Source organism: Lepidochelys kempii, chromosome 6, assembly GCF_965140285.1.
Source record: "Lepidochelys kempii isolate rLepKem1 chromosome 6, rLepKem1.hap1, whole genome shotgun sequence".
Taxonomy (NCBI): domain Eukaryota; kingdom Metazoa; phylum Chordata; order Testudines; family Cheloniidae; genus Lepidochelys; species Lepidochelys kempii.
In genome coordinates, this window is record NC_136385.1 from 6871984 (window position 1) to 6887520 (window position 15537).

At 45.4% G+C, this 15537-nt stretch overlaps 1 protein-coding gene across 1 annotated transcript; it reads left to right on the forward strand.

The window, feature by feature from the left end:
• Positions 1–1530: 1530 nt before the first annotated feature.
• On the forward strand, positions 1531–2484 carry LOC140912838 (olfactory receptor 5AR1-like). The gene has a single exon (XM_073347983.2). It carries the CDS (start codon positions 1531–1533, stop codon positions 2482–2484), a length of 954 nt encoding a protein of 317 aa, XP_073204084.2.
• The last annotated feature ends 13053 nt before the right edge of the window (positions 2485–15537 follow it).

A 15537-nucleotide genomic window follows, 5' to 3' on the forward strand; every position in this document is an offset into this window, starting at 1 on the left:
ACATTCCACTTATTGGGGCCAGGACAATGAGATTACTCTCAAACCTCATTCAAACCTTACTCTCAAACCCTAACTGAGAAGATACCATCTATAGCTGCAAACAGTTTGTACATTTCACCTGTATCTAACTTTCAGTTCCTTTGATTCCAAATGTGTTGCTAAGGCTGATGGAAAATTTTTCTTGAGACTTTTTTCCATGGTGAATTGGATTTTGCTTTCAACAATTTTTTTCATGAAATTATTTTTCCGTGGAAGTTATGAGCTTTCTGTCAAAATACAAAACTCCCCTCCTCCCTAAATTTTGGCTGTGGGACTCTGATGAAGTTCCAGGGCAGTTCAGCAAGAGGAGAGACCCTCATGCATTTGGGGGGATGTAGTCCAGCCTGGGTGCCAGGAACATGGAAGAGATTGGTGGTGTGTGGTATCTGAGGCACCCCCGGGTACTTCCAAGTGAAAATATTAAGTTTTTAGCTAAAAAAATTTGGTCACCACGAAAAAAAAAAAAACAACGCTTTGTGGATTAGGTCGACACAGTACCCAACTTACAATGAATACACCAGCATGAAATATACCCTAACCTCATGCTCTGTAACTCTGGTAGAATTTGCATCATTTAATAACACACTAAGAAAGAGTCGGTCAAATTAATCCCAAAGGCACCAATTACACCAAGCTGGCTTTGGTTCACTGAATGCATTAATTAGGTGTTGTGGCTCTCTGAACTCAGGTACTCCCAGTTGCTTCTCAAATCATGGGCCATAGATCGCACATCTCAGTATAAAATTTCCTGCATGCTCCCAGACTGGCAGTTTCTATTGATGGGGAAATGCCACCACATCTCTCTCTCTCTTCTCAGCAGGTACGTGCTATTGTCCTGAATTACAGTCAGACACACACAGAGACACCATGGGGATCAGCAGCTATTGAATTCCAGACCTCCAGCACCAAAAGCCTCAGCCCCAACTCCGACCCCTTCAGCTAAAGGAGTGACCTCATGGGTTGGAAAAAAATAGGTAATTACAAAGTCACTGAAGCCAGGGCTTCCCATGATGTCACTGGGTTTTCATACGGCTCAAGTAAATGTCCAAAAGCTTAATTAGCACAGTAAGCAACTTTACCCCAAATGGACGTGCCAAGCCACAGAGCTCCCCTTGCCCAAAGAGGGTCAAAAGATTGACACTCCTTCACTCTCACCCCTTCATTAGATAAGGAATAGACTGATTCTCTCACAGCAGAGTCACAAGTCACTGTTTTCTCTTTGGATTAGTGAACAGGAGTGTTTGTATGGGGGGCATGATTAACCTGCCTGTCATTGTGTTTGAACAGTGTCTACATTTTATCGAACATCTGGAATAACCAGCTGTGAACATCTGGCTCTGTGGACGAAGCCCTTCCCTGAGCTGGTACTGATGTCCGTTAAGAAACTGATCTCCATTTATCTTCACTTACTTCATTACAGAGAAGGGACAGGTTTTCCTCACTATCTACCTGCCCACATCTCTGTAGCTGTCTGATCTCTGTTGAGAGGAGATGGAAGAGGGAAATCACTCAGAGGCTACTGAGTTCATTCTCTCAGGACTGACAGATTATCCGGAGCTGCAGGTTCCCCTGTTCGGGGTTTTCCTACTGATTTATGGTTTCACCCTGGTAGGAAATGGGGGGATGATCTTGTTAATCACAATTGATCCCCAACTCCACACCCCCATGTACTTTTTCCTCAGGAATTTGTCTTTCTGTGACCTCTGCCTTTCCTCGATAATTTTCCCTAAGATGCTTCTGAATTTCTTAGCCGAGAGGAAAAGCATTTCTTACACTGCCTGCGCTGTGCAAATGTATCTCTCTATCGCTTTTGGAGATGCTGAGTGCCTCTTGCTGGCTGTGATGGCGTATGACCGTTATGTGGCCATCTGTAACCCGCTGCTCTATATGGTCACCATGTCCAGGCACCTTTGTAAACAGCTGGTGGCTGGGGTATACGTTCTGGGGGTGTTGGATTCAATGATACACACGTGTTGTACATTTCGGCTGTCATTCTGCAGCTCCAATATCATCAATCATTTCTTCTGTGACGTCCCCGCGCTGCTGGCGCTCTCCTGTTCTGGCACCCGCATCAATGAGATTGTGATGTTTGTTTCAATGTGCTACATTGAAGTCATCAGCTTTCTGACTGTTCTCCTCTCCTATGTCTATATCACCTTCACCATCCTGCAGATCCGCTCTGCTGAAGGCCGACACAAAGCCTTCTCCACCTGCACTTTCCACTTGACCGCTGTGGTCCTGTTTTATGGCACCCTCCTCTTCATGTATTTACGTCCCACCTCCAGCTATTCCATGGATACAGACAAAGTGGCCTCAGTGTTTTACACGCTGCTGATCCCCTTGTTGAACCCCCTCATCTACAGCCTGAGGAACACGGAGGTGAAGGACGCCCTGAGGAAAGCAATGAATAAATTCTTGAATCTGTTTAATTCAGGACTGGTTTAGTGGTGGGGAGTGGAAACAGGTGAAATCAAGTCTCAGCCCATTACAAAATAATTTCGGTGAGCCCGTGGTAGTTTTGTTCATTATTATATTTTTATTATTATTAATTTGTTTGTATTCCAACAAGGTCTGGAGTCCCCAACTGAAATCAGTGGACACAAAAGGGAAGCATCACAGGAAATGCAGGAAACCCAAGTGCATAGTGTGCCGGGTCCGGTCACAGAGACCCTCATTGGGACTGTCACCTCATCTGCTGAAATGACCTCTGAGCCCATTTTCCCTTCCAGCCTGGGCCTCCAGAACCCTGTCTTGTTGAGCCAGAAACACTAGCCAGCTGCAACACAGACATAGGCTCTGGGTGATGCCCCCAAAGCTGCAGATCTAGACTGAAACCAACTCAGCAGGACACCTGTCTCCCCTGTTTGCCCCCCCCCATAACAATTACTTCCACTGACTTTATAAATAAACAAAAGTGATTTTACTAAGTACAAAATGTAGGATTTAAGTGGTTTCAGTAATAGCAGAGAGAACAAAGCAAAATAAAACAAAACACTCAGGCTAAGCTTAATACACTCAGTCATCAGTTACAAATGTTCCAGTTTTTCTGAGGATAGTGGACTATTGCCTGCATGCAGTGAAAGGTTTGAATAAGCCAGATGAACACCATTTCCTCGCTTTCATCCTTCTTTATTCATTTATTCCAATCCACCACAAATGGTATATATCACCACACATTTATTTATTGCAAAAACTCATTTCATTTCCTTCTTTCAGACCTTCCAAGAGCAACCATAATATTTTATAATAAAGTTACAGGTAAACAAACACTCGTCTTTCTCATGTTCTGTCCCACTTTCTAGAAGAATGAAAAAGCTCTGGAAAGGGGTGCAGCCAGTTAAAATGGATCTCAGCATCTGCTCTGCTGCTGAGATAATGTCCTTGGCTTTCCCTGTGGTGCTATTTCCATACATGCAATGTTGGTTCCATTCGCTGAACAGGGTGTGGGAAAAAAAGATCTGTGACCTATAGCTGAAAACAATCATATCCCATTTCAAGACCCATCATATTTCTGGGCTCATGGATCTTGACCTCCTCCCTGGGTTGGAACTGGTGAGGCAAAGGGGAAAGGCACCTTGTCTCAGCCTCAAAACCTTCAGCCATTCCCTTTCCCCAAAACTGTCTTTCTTAAAATCCTTACTCTTTATCCACCACCCTCATTGCTCAGCAATTAGCTCACTGCTTCAATTCTGCAGAGCAGACCACCACACATCAGAGTGAGGAGAGAGACTTTTTTATACTTGATATCACTGTAAAGGCGGTACTGACCTGTGGGGCAATTTAAGTGATTTGTATACTTTGTGACAGAACAGAAGAATGAACCCAGGACTGCTGGGTCCGAGTCCAGCAGACCATCTGCCCTCCATGGATCAGGGAGAGATGGATGAAATTATTCCTTCTTCTACCCAAAATAATCTGCTATCCTGTGACCCTAAATCTTTAAATAAAGCCACATCGGGTGAAATGTAATACCCCAAACCAAAACTCATGGATGTCCCATTATAAGAACATAAGAACATTAAGAATGACCACACTGAGTCAGAGCAAAGGCCCATCCAGCCCAGTATTCTGTCTACCAACAGTGGCCAATGCCAGGTGCCCCAGAGGGAGTCAACCTAACAGGTAATGATCAAGTGATCACTCTCCTGCCATCCATCTCCACCCTCTGACAAACAGAGGCTAGGGACACCATTCCTTACCCATCCTGCCTAATAGCCAATAATAGACTTAACCTCCATGAATTTATCCAGTTCTCTTTTAAACCCTGTTACAGACCTAGCCTTCACAACCTCCTGAGGCAAGGAGTTCCACAGGTTGACTGTGCGCTGTGTGAAGAAGAACTTCCTTTTATTTGTTTTAAACCTGCTGCCCATTAATTTCATTTGGTGGCCCCTAGTTCTTTTGTTATGGGAACAAGTAAATAACTTTTCCTTATTCACTTTCACCACACCACTCATGAATTTATATACCTCTATCATATCCCTTCTATGGGTATGTATATACTACGAAATTAGGTCGAATTTATAGAAGTCATTTTTTTTTAGAAATCGTTTTTATATCTTCGAATGTGTGTGTCCTCACAGAAAATGCTCTCAGTGCATTAAGTGCATTAACTCGGCGGAGTTCTTCCACCATACCGAGGCAAGCATCGACTTCCGGAGTGTTGCACTGTGGGTAGCTATCCCACAGTTCCCGCAGTCTCCGCTTCCCATTGGAATTCTGGGTTGAGATCCCAATGCCTGATGGGGCTATAACATTGTCACGGGTGGTTCTGGGTACATATCATCAGGCCCCCGTTCCCTCCCTCCCTCCATGAAAACAACAGCAGACAATTGTTTCGCGCCTTTTTTCTTGAGTTATCTGTGCAGATGCCATACCACGGCAAGCATGGAGCCCGCTCAGGTAACCGTCACCGTATGTCTCCTGGGTGCTGGCAGACGTGGTACTGCATTACTACACAGCAGCAGCAACCCATTGCCTTGTGGCAGCAGATGGTGCAGTAGGACTGGTAGCCATCATCGTCATGTCTGAGGTGCTCCTGGCCGCATCGGCCATGAGCGCCTGGGCAGACATGGGTGCAGGGTCTACATTAGAAGTGACTTGACCAGGTCATTCTCTTTAGTCCTGTAGTCAGTCCTACTGAACCATCTTATGGTGAGCAGGCAGGCGATACGGATTGCTAGCAGTCCTATTGCATCATCTTCTGCTGGGCAGGCAAGAGATGAGGATGGCTAGCAGTCATATTGTACCATCTTCTGCCAAGCAGCCATGAGATGTGGATGGCTTGCAGTCCTTCTGCACCGTCTGCTGCCAGCCAAAGATGTAAAAGATAGATCGAGTGGATCAAAACAAGAAATAGACCAGATTTGTTTTGTACTCATTTGTTCCCCCCCTGCCCCAGTCTAGGGGACTCATTCCTCTAGGTCACACTGCAGTCACTCACAGAAAAGGTGCAGCAAGGTAAATCTAGCTATGTATCAATCAGAGGCCAGACCAACCTGCTTGTTCCAATAAGAACAATTACTGAGGTGCACCATTTCTTATTGGAACCCTCCGTGAAGTCCTGCCTGAAATACTCCTTGATGTAAAGCCACCCCCTTTGTCGATTTTAATTCCCTGTAAGCCAACCCTGTAAGCAATGTCATAAGTCGCCCCTCCCTCTGTCAGAGCAACGGCAGACAATTGTTCCGCACCTTTTTTCTGTGCAGACGCCATACCAAGGCGAGTATGGAGGCCGCTCAGCTCACTTTGGCATTTAGGAGCACATTAAACACCACACGCATTATCCAGCAGTATATGCAGCACCGGAACCTGGCAGAGCAATATCGGGCGAGGAGGCGATGTCAGCGCGGTCACGTGAGTGATCAGGACATGGACACAGATTTCTCTGAAATCATGGGCCCTGCCAATGCATGCATCATGGTGCTAATGGGGCAGGTTCATGCTGTGGAATGCCAATTCTGGGCTCAGGAAACAAGCACAGACTGGTGGGACTGCATAGTGTTGCAGGTCTGGGACGATTCCCAGTGGCTGCGAAACTTTTGCATGTGTAAGGGCACTTTCATGGAACTTTGTGACTTGCTTTCCCCTGCCCTGAAGCACATGAATACCAAGATCAGAGCAGCCCTCACAGTTGAGAAGCAAGTGGTGATAGCCCTGTGGAAGCTTGCAATGCCAGACAGCTACTGGTCAGTTGGGAATCAATTTGGAGTGGGCAAATCTACTGTGGGGGCTGCTGTGATGCAAGTAGCCCATGCAATCAAAGATCTGCTGATATCAAGGGTAGTGACCCTGGGAAATGTGCAGGTCATAGTGGATGGCTTTGCTGCAATGGGATTCCCTAACTGTGGTGGGGCCGTAGACGGAACCCATATCCCTGTCTTGGCACCGGAGCACCAAGCCGGCAAGTACATAAACCGCAAGGGGTACTTTTCAGTGGTGCTGCAAGCACTGGTGGATCACAAGGGATGTTTCACCAACATCAATGTGGGATGGCCGGGAAAGGTACACGACGCTCGCATCTTCAGGAACTCTGGTCTGTTTCAAAAGCTGCAGGAAGGGACTTTATTCCCAGACCAGAAAATAACTGTTGGGGATGTTGAAATGCCTATAGTTATCCTTGGGGACCCAGCCTACCCCTTAATGCCATGGCTCATGAAGTCGTACACAGGCAGCCTGGACAATAGTCAGGAGCTCTTCAGCTAAGGCTGAGCAAGTGCAGAATGGTGGTAGAATGTGCATTTGGACGTTTAAAAGCGCGCTGGCGCAGTTTACTGACTCGCTTAGACCTCAGCGAAACCAATATTCCCACTGTTATTACTGCTTGCAGTATGCTCCACAATATCTGTGAGAGTAAGGGGGAGATGTTTATGACAGGGTGGGAGGTTGAGGCAAATCGCCTGGCTGCTGGTTACGCGCAGCCAGACACCAGGGTGGTTAGAAGAGAACAGGAGGGTGCGGTACGCATCAGAGAAGCTTCGAAAACCAGTTTCATGACTGGACAGGCTACAGTATGAAAGTTCTGTTTGTTTCTCCTTGATGAAACCCCCCACCCCTTGGTTCACTCTACTTCCCTGCAAGCTAACCACTCTCCTCTCCTCCCTTTGATCACCGCTTGCAGAGGCAATAAAGTCATTGTTGCTTCACATTCATGCATTCTTTATTCATTCATCACAAAAATAGGGTGATGACTACCAAGGTAGCCCAGGAGGGGTGGTGGAGGAGGGAAGGAAAATGCCACACAGCACTTTAAAAGTTTACAACTTTAAAATTTATTGAATGCCAGCCTTCTGTTTATTGGGCAATCCTCTGTGGTGGAGTGGCTGGTTGGCCGGAGGCCCCCCCACCGCGTTCTTGGGCATCTGGGTGAGGAGGCTATGGAACTTGGGGAGGAGGGTGGTTGGTTACACAGGGGCTGTAGTGGCCGTCTGTGCTCCAGCTGCCTTTTCTGCAGCTCAACCATACACTGGAGTATACTGTTTTGATCCTCCAGCAGCCTCAGCATTGGATCCTGCCTCCTCTCATCATGCTGCCGCCACATTTGAGCTTCAGCCCTGTCTTCAGCCCACCACTTACTCTCTTCAGCCCTCCACCTCTCCTCCCGGTCATTTTGTGCTTTCCTGCACTCTGACATTATTTGCCTCCACGCATTCGTCTGTGCTCTGTCAGCATGGGAGGACAGCATGAGCTCAGAGAACATTTCATCACGAGTGCATTTTTTTTTCTTTCTAATCTTCACTAGCCTCTGGGAAGGAGAAGATCCTGTGATCCTTGAAACACATGCAGCTGGTGAAGAAAAAAAAAAGGGACAGCGGTATTTAAAAAGACACATTTTATAAAACAGTGGCTACACTCTTTCAGGGTAAACCTTGCTGTTAACATTACATACATAGCACATGTGCTTTCATTACAAGGTCACATTTTGCCTCCCGCTACCCGTGTGACTACTCCCTCAACCCTCCCCCTCCCTGTGGCTAACAGCGGGGAACGTTTCTGTTCAGCCACAGGCAAACAGCCCAGCAGGAACGGGCACCTCTGAGTGTCCCCTGAAGAAAATCACCCTATTTCAACCAGTTGACCATGAATGATATCTCACTCTCCTGAGGATAACACAGAGAGATAAAGAATGGATGTTGTTTGAACGCCAGCAAACATGCACTGCAATGCTTTGTTGTACAATGATTCCCAAGTACGTGTTACTGGCCTGGAGTGGTAAAGTGTCCAACCATGGAGGACGCAATAAGGCTGCCCTCCCCAGAAACCTTTTGCAAAGGCTTTGGGAGTACATCCAGGAGAGCTGCGAATGCCTGGGCAAATTAATCCTTTCACATGCTTGCTTTTAAACCATGGATAGTATTTTAAAAGGTACACTCACCAGAGGTCCCTTCTCCACCTGCTGGGTCCAGGAGGAAGCCTTGGGTGGGTTTAGAGGGGTACTGGCTCCAGGTCCAGGGTGAGAAACAGATCCTGGCTGTCAGGAATACCGGTTTCTCCACTTGCTTGCTGTGAGCTATCTACAACCTCCTCCTCCTCATCATCATTATATTCTTCGTCCCCAAAACCTGCTTCCGTGTTGCCTCCATCTCCATTGAAGGAGTCAAACAATATGGCTGGGGTAGTGGTGGCTGAACCCCCTAAAATGGTGTGAAGGTCATCATAGAAGCGGCAAGTTTGGGGCTCTGACCCAGAGCAGCTGTTCGCCTCTCTGGTTTTCTGGTAGGCTTGCCTCAGCTCCTTAAGTTTCACATGGCACTGCTTTGGATCCCTGTTATGGCCTCTGTCCTTCATGCCCTGGGAGATTTTGACAAAGGTTTTGGCATTTCGAAAACTGGAACGGAGTTCTGATAGCACGGATCCCTCTCCCCATACAGCGATCAGATCCCGTACCTCCTGTTCAGTCCATGCTGGAGCTCTTTTGCGATTCCGGGACTCCATCATGGTCACCTCTGCTGATGAGCTCTCAATGGTCACCTCTGCTGATGAGCTCTGCATAGTCACGTGCAGCTTGCCACGCTGGCCAAACAGGAAATGAGATTCAAAAGTTCACAGTTCTTTTCTTGTCTACCTGGCCAGTGCATCTGAGTTGAGAGTGCTGTCCAGAGCGGTCACAATGGAGCACTCTGGGATAGCTTCCGGAGGCCAATACCGTCTAATTGTGTCCACAGTACCCCAAATTTGACCAGGCAAGGCCGATTTAAGTGCTAATCCACTTGTCAGGGGTGGAGTAAGGAAATTGACTTTAAGAGCCCTTTAAGTCAAAAAAAAGGGCTTCATCGTGTGGACGGGTGCAGGTTTATATCGATTTAACGCTGTTAAATTCGACCTAAAGTCCTAGTGTAGACCAGGGCTTAGTCTCCCCTTTTTCTAGCTGAAAAGTCCTAGCCCCTTTAATCTCTCCTCATATGGGACCTGTTCCAAACCCTTTATCATTTTAGTTGCCCTTCTCTGAACCTTTTCTAATACCAGAGTATCTTTTTTGAGATGAGGAGACCACATCTGTACACAGTATTCAAGATGTGGGCATACCATGGATTTATGTCAGGGCAATAAGATATTCTCCATCTTATTCTCTATCCCTCCAGATTACATTTCATTTGTCATTTTGTTGCCCAAGTTTTGTGAGATCTTTTTGAAGTTCTTCACAGTCTGCTTTGGTATTAACTATTTCAAACAGTTTAATATCATCTGAAAACTTTGCCACCTCACTGTTTATGCCTTTCTCCAGATCATTTATGAACAAGTTGAATAGGATTGGTCCTCGGAAGGACCCTGGGGGAACACCACCAGTTACCCCTCTCCTTTCTGAAAATTTACCATTTATTCCTGCCCTTTGTTCCTTGTCTTTTAACCAGTTCTCAATCCATTAAAGGATCTTCCCTTTTATCCCATGACAACTTAATTATCCCTTACATCTGTTATGTACCCATGTCTTTTGCTATAGAACATTATATCTCATTGGCTTAGCCAGTCCCCTTGTTGTTCTGCAGTTCCTCACTGGTGACCTTTTACCAGGTTAATCAAGAGATTCACTGAGCAAGAACCTCAGGGCAGACATGATGATGAAAATGTAGGAGATGAGGAAAATGAGGACGGAGATGATTTCCATGGAGGTGCCATAGTTATAGAGGGAGTTGATTGAGGGAAGTGTCAGAGCACAAGAACTTGAGGAGCTGTCAGGGTTCCCTCCCCACTCTGAACTCTAGGGTACACATGTGGGGACCCACATGAAAGACCCCCAAAGCTTATTTTTACCAGCTTAGGTTACAACTTCCCCAAGGCACAAATTCTCCCTTGTACCTTGGATTAGGTAAACGCTGCCACCACCCAGTGATTCAACAAACATTTAGGGAGGGCCACTTGGAGCCCTCTCTTCCCCCTAATATGCCCTCAAGCCCTACTCCCCCTTTCCTGGGGAGGCTTGAGAATAAACAAGATGACCACCGACCAACCTTGGGTTTTTTAGGACAGAGAACTTTATTAGAAAGAAAAATGGTAAAAGAAGCACCTCCGTAAAATTAGAATGGAAGATAATCTCACAGGACAATCAGATTCAAAACACAGAGGATTTTCCTCTAAGCAAAACCTTAAAGTTACAAAAAGAAAAAAAAAAACATAACCAGGAATATTCCTTCCTCTCAACAGAGAGAAAATCACAAGCCAAAAAAAAAAAAAGATAATCTAATTCATCCCCGTGCTAGTGCTTACTAATTCTATAGGAGTTGAATTGCTTGCTTTCTTGATCTGACTCTGGCAAGAGCCACACAGAACAGACAGAACAAATCCGCACCCTCCCCACACCAGATTTGAAAGTATCTTGTTCCCTTATTGGCCATCATGGTCAGGTGCCAGCCACGTTACTTGAGCTTCTTAACCCTTTACCGGTAAGAGGATTTTGTGCCTCTGGCCAAGAGGGATTTTATAGTACTGTATACAGAAAGGTGGTTACCCTTCTGTCATAAATATAAAGGGAAGGATAAAATCCTTTAAAATCCCTCCTAGCCAGAGGAAAAATCCTCTCACCTGTAAAGGGTTAAGAAGCAAGGATAACCTTGCTGGCACTTGACCAAAATGACCAATGAGGAGACAAGATACTTTCAAAAGCTGGGAGGAAGGAGAAAAACAAAGGGTCTGTGTTTGTCTGTGTGATGCTTTTGCCGGGGACAGAACAGGAATGGAGTCTTAGAACTTAGTAAGTAATCGAGCTAGATATGCGTTAGATTAGAATTTCTTTCAATGGCTGAGAAATTAAGTTGTGCTGAATGAAATGGATAATCCTGTCTGTGTGTCTTTTTGTAACTTAAGGTTTTGCCTAAAGGGATTCTTGATGTTTTGAATCCAATTATCCTGAAAGGTATTTCCCATCTTGATTTTACAGAGGTGATTCTTTTTATTGTTACGTCTATTAAAATTCTTCTTTTCAAGAAGTGCATGCTTTTTTGTATTGTTCTTTAGATCCAAGGGTTTGGGTCTGTGGTCACATATGCAAATTGGTGAGAATTTTTACCAAACCTTCCCCAGGAAGTGGGGTGCAAGGGGTGGGAGGATTTTGGGGGGAAAGACGTTTCCAAACAACGCTTTCCTAATAAAATAAACCCAGATAAACGTTTGGTGGTGGCAGAGGAAGTACAAGGGCAAAGGGTAAAATAGTTTGTACTTTGGGGAAGTTTTCACCTAAGATGGTAAAAGTAAGCTTAGGAGGTTTTCATGCAGGTCCCCACATCTGTACCCTAGACTTCAGAGTGGGGAAGGAACCTTGACACCTTCCGTTTATATTTATGACAGGGGCTGAGGTGGGTCTTTCCACCCCCTTTCCTCCCTGTGACTGGGGGGTGCTAACAGGCCACTTGCACCTTGAATTGTCCCTTGAAATACATGTGAACTACTTACACTAAACAATCTGTTCCACCTTGTATTTACCTGTGATATTCTGAGTTAGTTTCCCAGACCTGAAGAACAGCTTTGTGTCAGCTCAAAAACTTGTCTCTGTCACCAGCAAAAGTTGGTCCAAGAAAAGCTATTACCTCCTCCACCTTATCTCTGTACAGTTCTGGTCAATTATTATACCAGCATCCCTTTGCTCTCACTGGCTAAGGTCATGTCTACACTAGAGAGCTTACAGCAGCACAGATGTACTAATGCAGCTGCGCCGCTGTATGATCGCTCATGTAGCCACTCTGTGCTGATGTGAGAAAGCTCTCCTGTTGGCCTAATAAAACCACCTCCATAAGTGGCAGTCTTTATGTCGGTGGGAGAGCTTCTGCTACCAACATAGAATCATAGAAGATTAGGGTTGGAAGAGACCTCTGGAGGTCATCTAGTCCAACCCCCTGCTCAAAGCAGGACCAATCCCCAATTTTTGCCCCAGATCCCTAAATGGCCCCCTCAAGGGTTGAACTCACAACCCTGGGTTTAGCAGGCCAATGCTCAAACTACTGAGCTATCCCTCCCCCCATTAAATAAATAATTAGATAAAAAATTTAAAAAGTGATGTTAACTCAAATACTTTCAGATATAAGGCCTCCAATGCCATTTCTGTGTGGGGTGATGCTAGCTTAAGTAGTGTCATTTTTATATGTGTATAATACAGTGATGTTGTGGTGCTGGATTCATATCTGAAGGATGAAGTCTGTTGTTGCTTTCCCAAAGATTATCAGGCTCAGATGCCTGCAGGACAGGACCAGTGTGACATTGCTGACCCAAAGAGTTTCAGGCCTTTTAATTATTAATAACTATTATTATTATCTGCAGTGTTGTTGTGCCCATGTTGGTCCCAGGATATGCCTACGTCATTCTGAATGGTTTCTTGCAAGAAGTGTAATGAGCCATGAGGGCATATTGATTATCCACAAAGAATCACTATGAGGTTACTGGCACAGTAAAAACAGGTCAACATAAGAAAGGCCAGACTGGGTCAGACCAAAGGTCCATCTAGCTCAGTCTCCTGTCGTGCAACAGTGGCCAATGCCAGGTGCCCCAGACGGAATGAACAGAACAGGTCATCTCAAGTGATCCATCTCCTGTCACCCATTGCCAGCTTCTGGCAAACAGAGGGTTAGGGACGCCATTCCTACCCATTCTGGCATCATTCCTGTCCATCCTCAGGACCATACTATCTGAGCTGAATGAGATTCCCTTTAACTTTAATCCATGGCTTGACTGCTACAGCTCCCCAAGCCTGCTGCTGGAAGGTCGTACATTCGTGCATGTGTGTGCATACACACACACACGCACACGCACACAAAGTCAGTGTAATACAGAGGCATAAGCCCTAGTAATTGTTCAGTTACTAACACCACGTGATTACTGGTTTCAGAGAAACAGCCGTGTTAGTCTGTATTCGCAAAAAGAAAAGGAGGACTTGTGGCACCTTAGAGACTAACCAATTTATTAGAGCATGAGCTTTCGTGAGCTACAGCTCACTTCATCAGATGCATATCGTGGAAACTGCAGCAGACTTTATATATACACAGAGAATATGAACCAATACCTCCTCCCACCCCACTGTCCTGCTGGTAATAGCTTATACTCCATACTCTATACTCCATTACCATCGCCCTCTTTAACACTGATAGAGAGATATACATAGCTATTTGCCCACCCCCCTCCACCCTGGTACTAATACATACTCCAGGTTAATTAATAAGTAGAAAGTGATTTTATTAAGTACAGAAAATAGGATGTAAGTGGTTTCAAATAGCAACAGACCCAACAAAGTGAATTACCAAGTAAAAAACAAAATAAAACACGCAGATCTATCTCTGAATAAAACTGAATACAGATAAAACCCTCACCCTCATTGGTGTTCCGTTAAGCTTCCTTTTACAGACTCGTCTCCCTCTAGTCTGGGTCCAGCAATCACTCACAACCTCTGTAGTTACTGTCCTCTATTCCAGTTTCTTTCAGGTATGCTTGGGGGTGGAGAGGCTATCTCTTGAGCCAACTGAAGACAAAATGAAGGGGTCTCCCAGGCATTTTTATAGACTTTCTCCTCTGGGTGGACACCCCTCCCACTCCATGTGTAGAATCCAGTTACAAAATGGAGTTTTGGAGTGACATGGGCAAGTCAGATGCCGCTGCATGATTGAGTTACTTACCAGCCAAACCACATTCGTGGGGAAGCTCAGATGTGGATTAGCATCCCCAAGTTTATTGTCTGTTAAGTGCTTCTTGACTGTGCACTTAATGTGCACAATCCTTACTCCACACGCTGACCAAATGCTCTACTAGGCTACTTAAAATCAAGCAAGTACAAAGCCAATATTCTTTACTCCAACTACAAAAATGATACGTGCATACAAATAGAAGGAATATATTCAGTAGATCATAACCTTTGCAGAGATATGTTACATGGCCTATCTAGCATAACACATATTCCAGTTATGTCATATTTACACTCATAAGCATATTTCTAGAAAGCATTATGGGGTGTAACGTCACACCCTCCTCCTGAACATACTGCCAGAGACATGGACACGGTCCATGGCAGAGGCAGTACCTGTAAAATCCCTGTTGGTTTCAGGTCACAACCCCTTTTAGTACCTTTAAACCATAGGAGGTCATTCATGGGTGTTCGAGCAAGGTTTGGGGTTCCTGGTATCACAGAATCATAGAATATCAGGGTTGGAAGGGACCTCAGGAGGTCATCTAGTCCAACCCCCTGCTCAAAGCAGGACCAATCCGCAATTTTTACCTCAGATTCTTAAATGGCCCCCTCTAGGATTGAACTCACAACCCTGGGTTTAGCAGGCCAATGCTCAACCCACTGAACTATCCCTCCCCCCTGGTCCCCAGATGCCTGAAAACAAGTTGGGGTGTAGGATTGCTACCAGAATGCAGACAGCAATATCTGTTAAAGTGGAGTTGTCTTGGCGTTTAGCCACAAATGGGTTGAGGCGGAGTGCCTCAGTTTCCCCTTCCACACAGCAGCGTAGGCCTGTTATTCTTTTGATGCAGTGTAAAGGTTCCAGCCTGTTTACAGGTATGAGCTGAAAAGCAACATGCTTGTGGCACTGTCTTGCCACCATCCCTAGCATGAACAAAACTTTTTTTTTTCCCCACAAAGCAGGTGTGTCCCACATGTTTAAAGGATTTACCACTAGCATGAGCTCCTTTGTCTTGACCCACAGATGAAGTAGCAAAAGACACAAGATTAACAGGAAATCTTCAGCGGACAGGCTTTGTTCACACAATTTAGCTTGTTGAGTGTCTATTGCATTTCCCAATTCCTTTGTGTACCCTGGTAGAGGCTCTGATGGAGATTCTTCTGCCTCTTTAGAGAAGGCTCTTAATTCAGGCCTGTGTTTGAGGCTTTCACAAGGAAAGGGGCACTGCAACCATGCCTGACCTCGGCCGCTCCCTCTTGTGAAGCTTCCCAAGTGCAGAGTTTTTCTCTCACCAGCCTTGAAGAGAGAGTGTTATTTCTTATAAGGGTCACAAGAATAACATTCTTAAATAGAAAAGGAGTACTTGTGGCACCTTAGAGACTAACCAATTTATTAG

Coding starts and splice junctions, on each gene's coding strand:
- LOC140912838 (XM_073347983.2), top strand. CDS start 1,531: ATGGAAGAGGGAAATCACTCAGAGGCTACTGAGTTCATTCTCTCAGGA.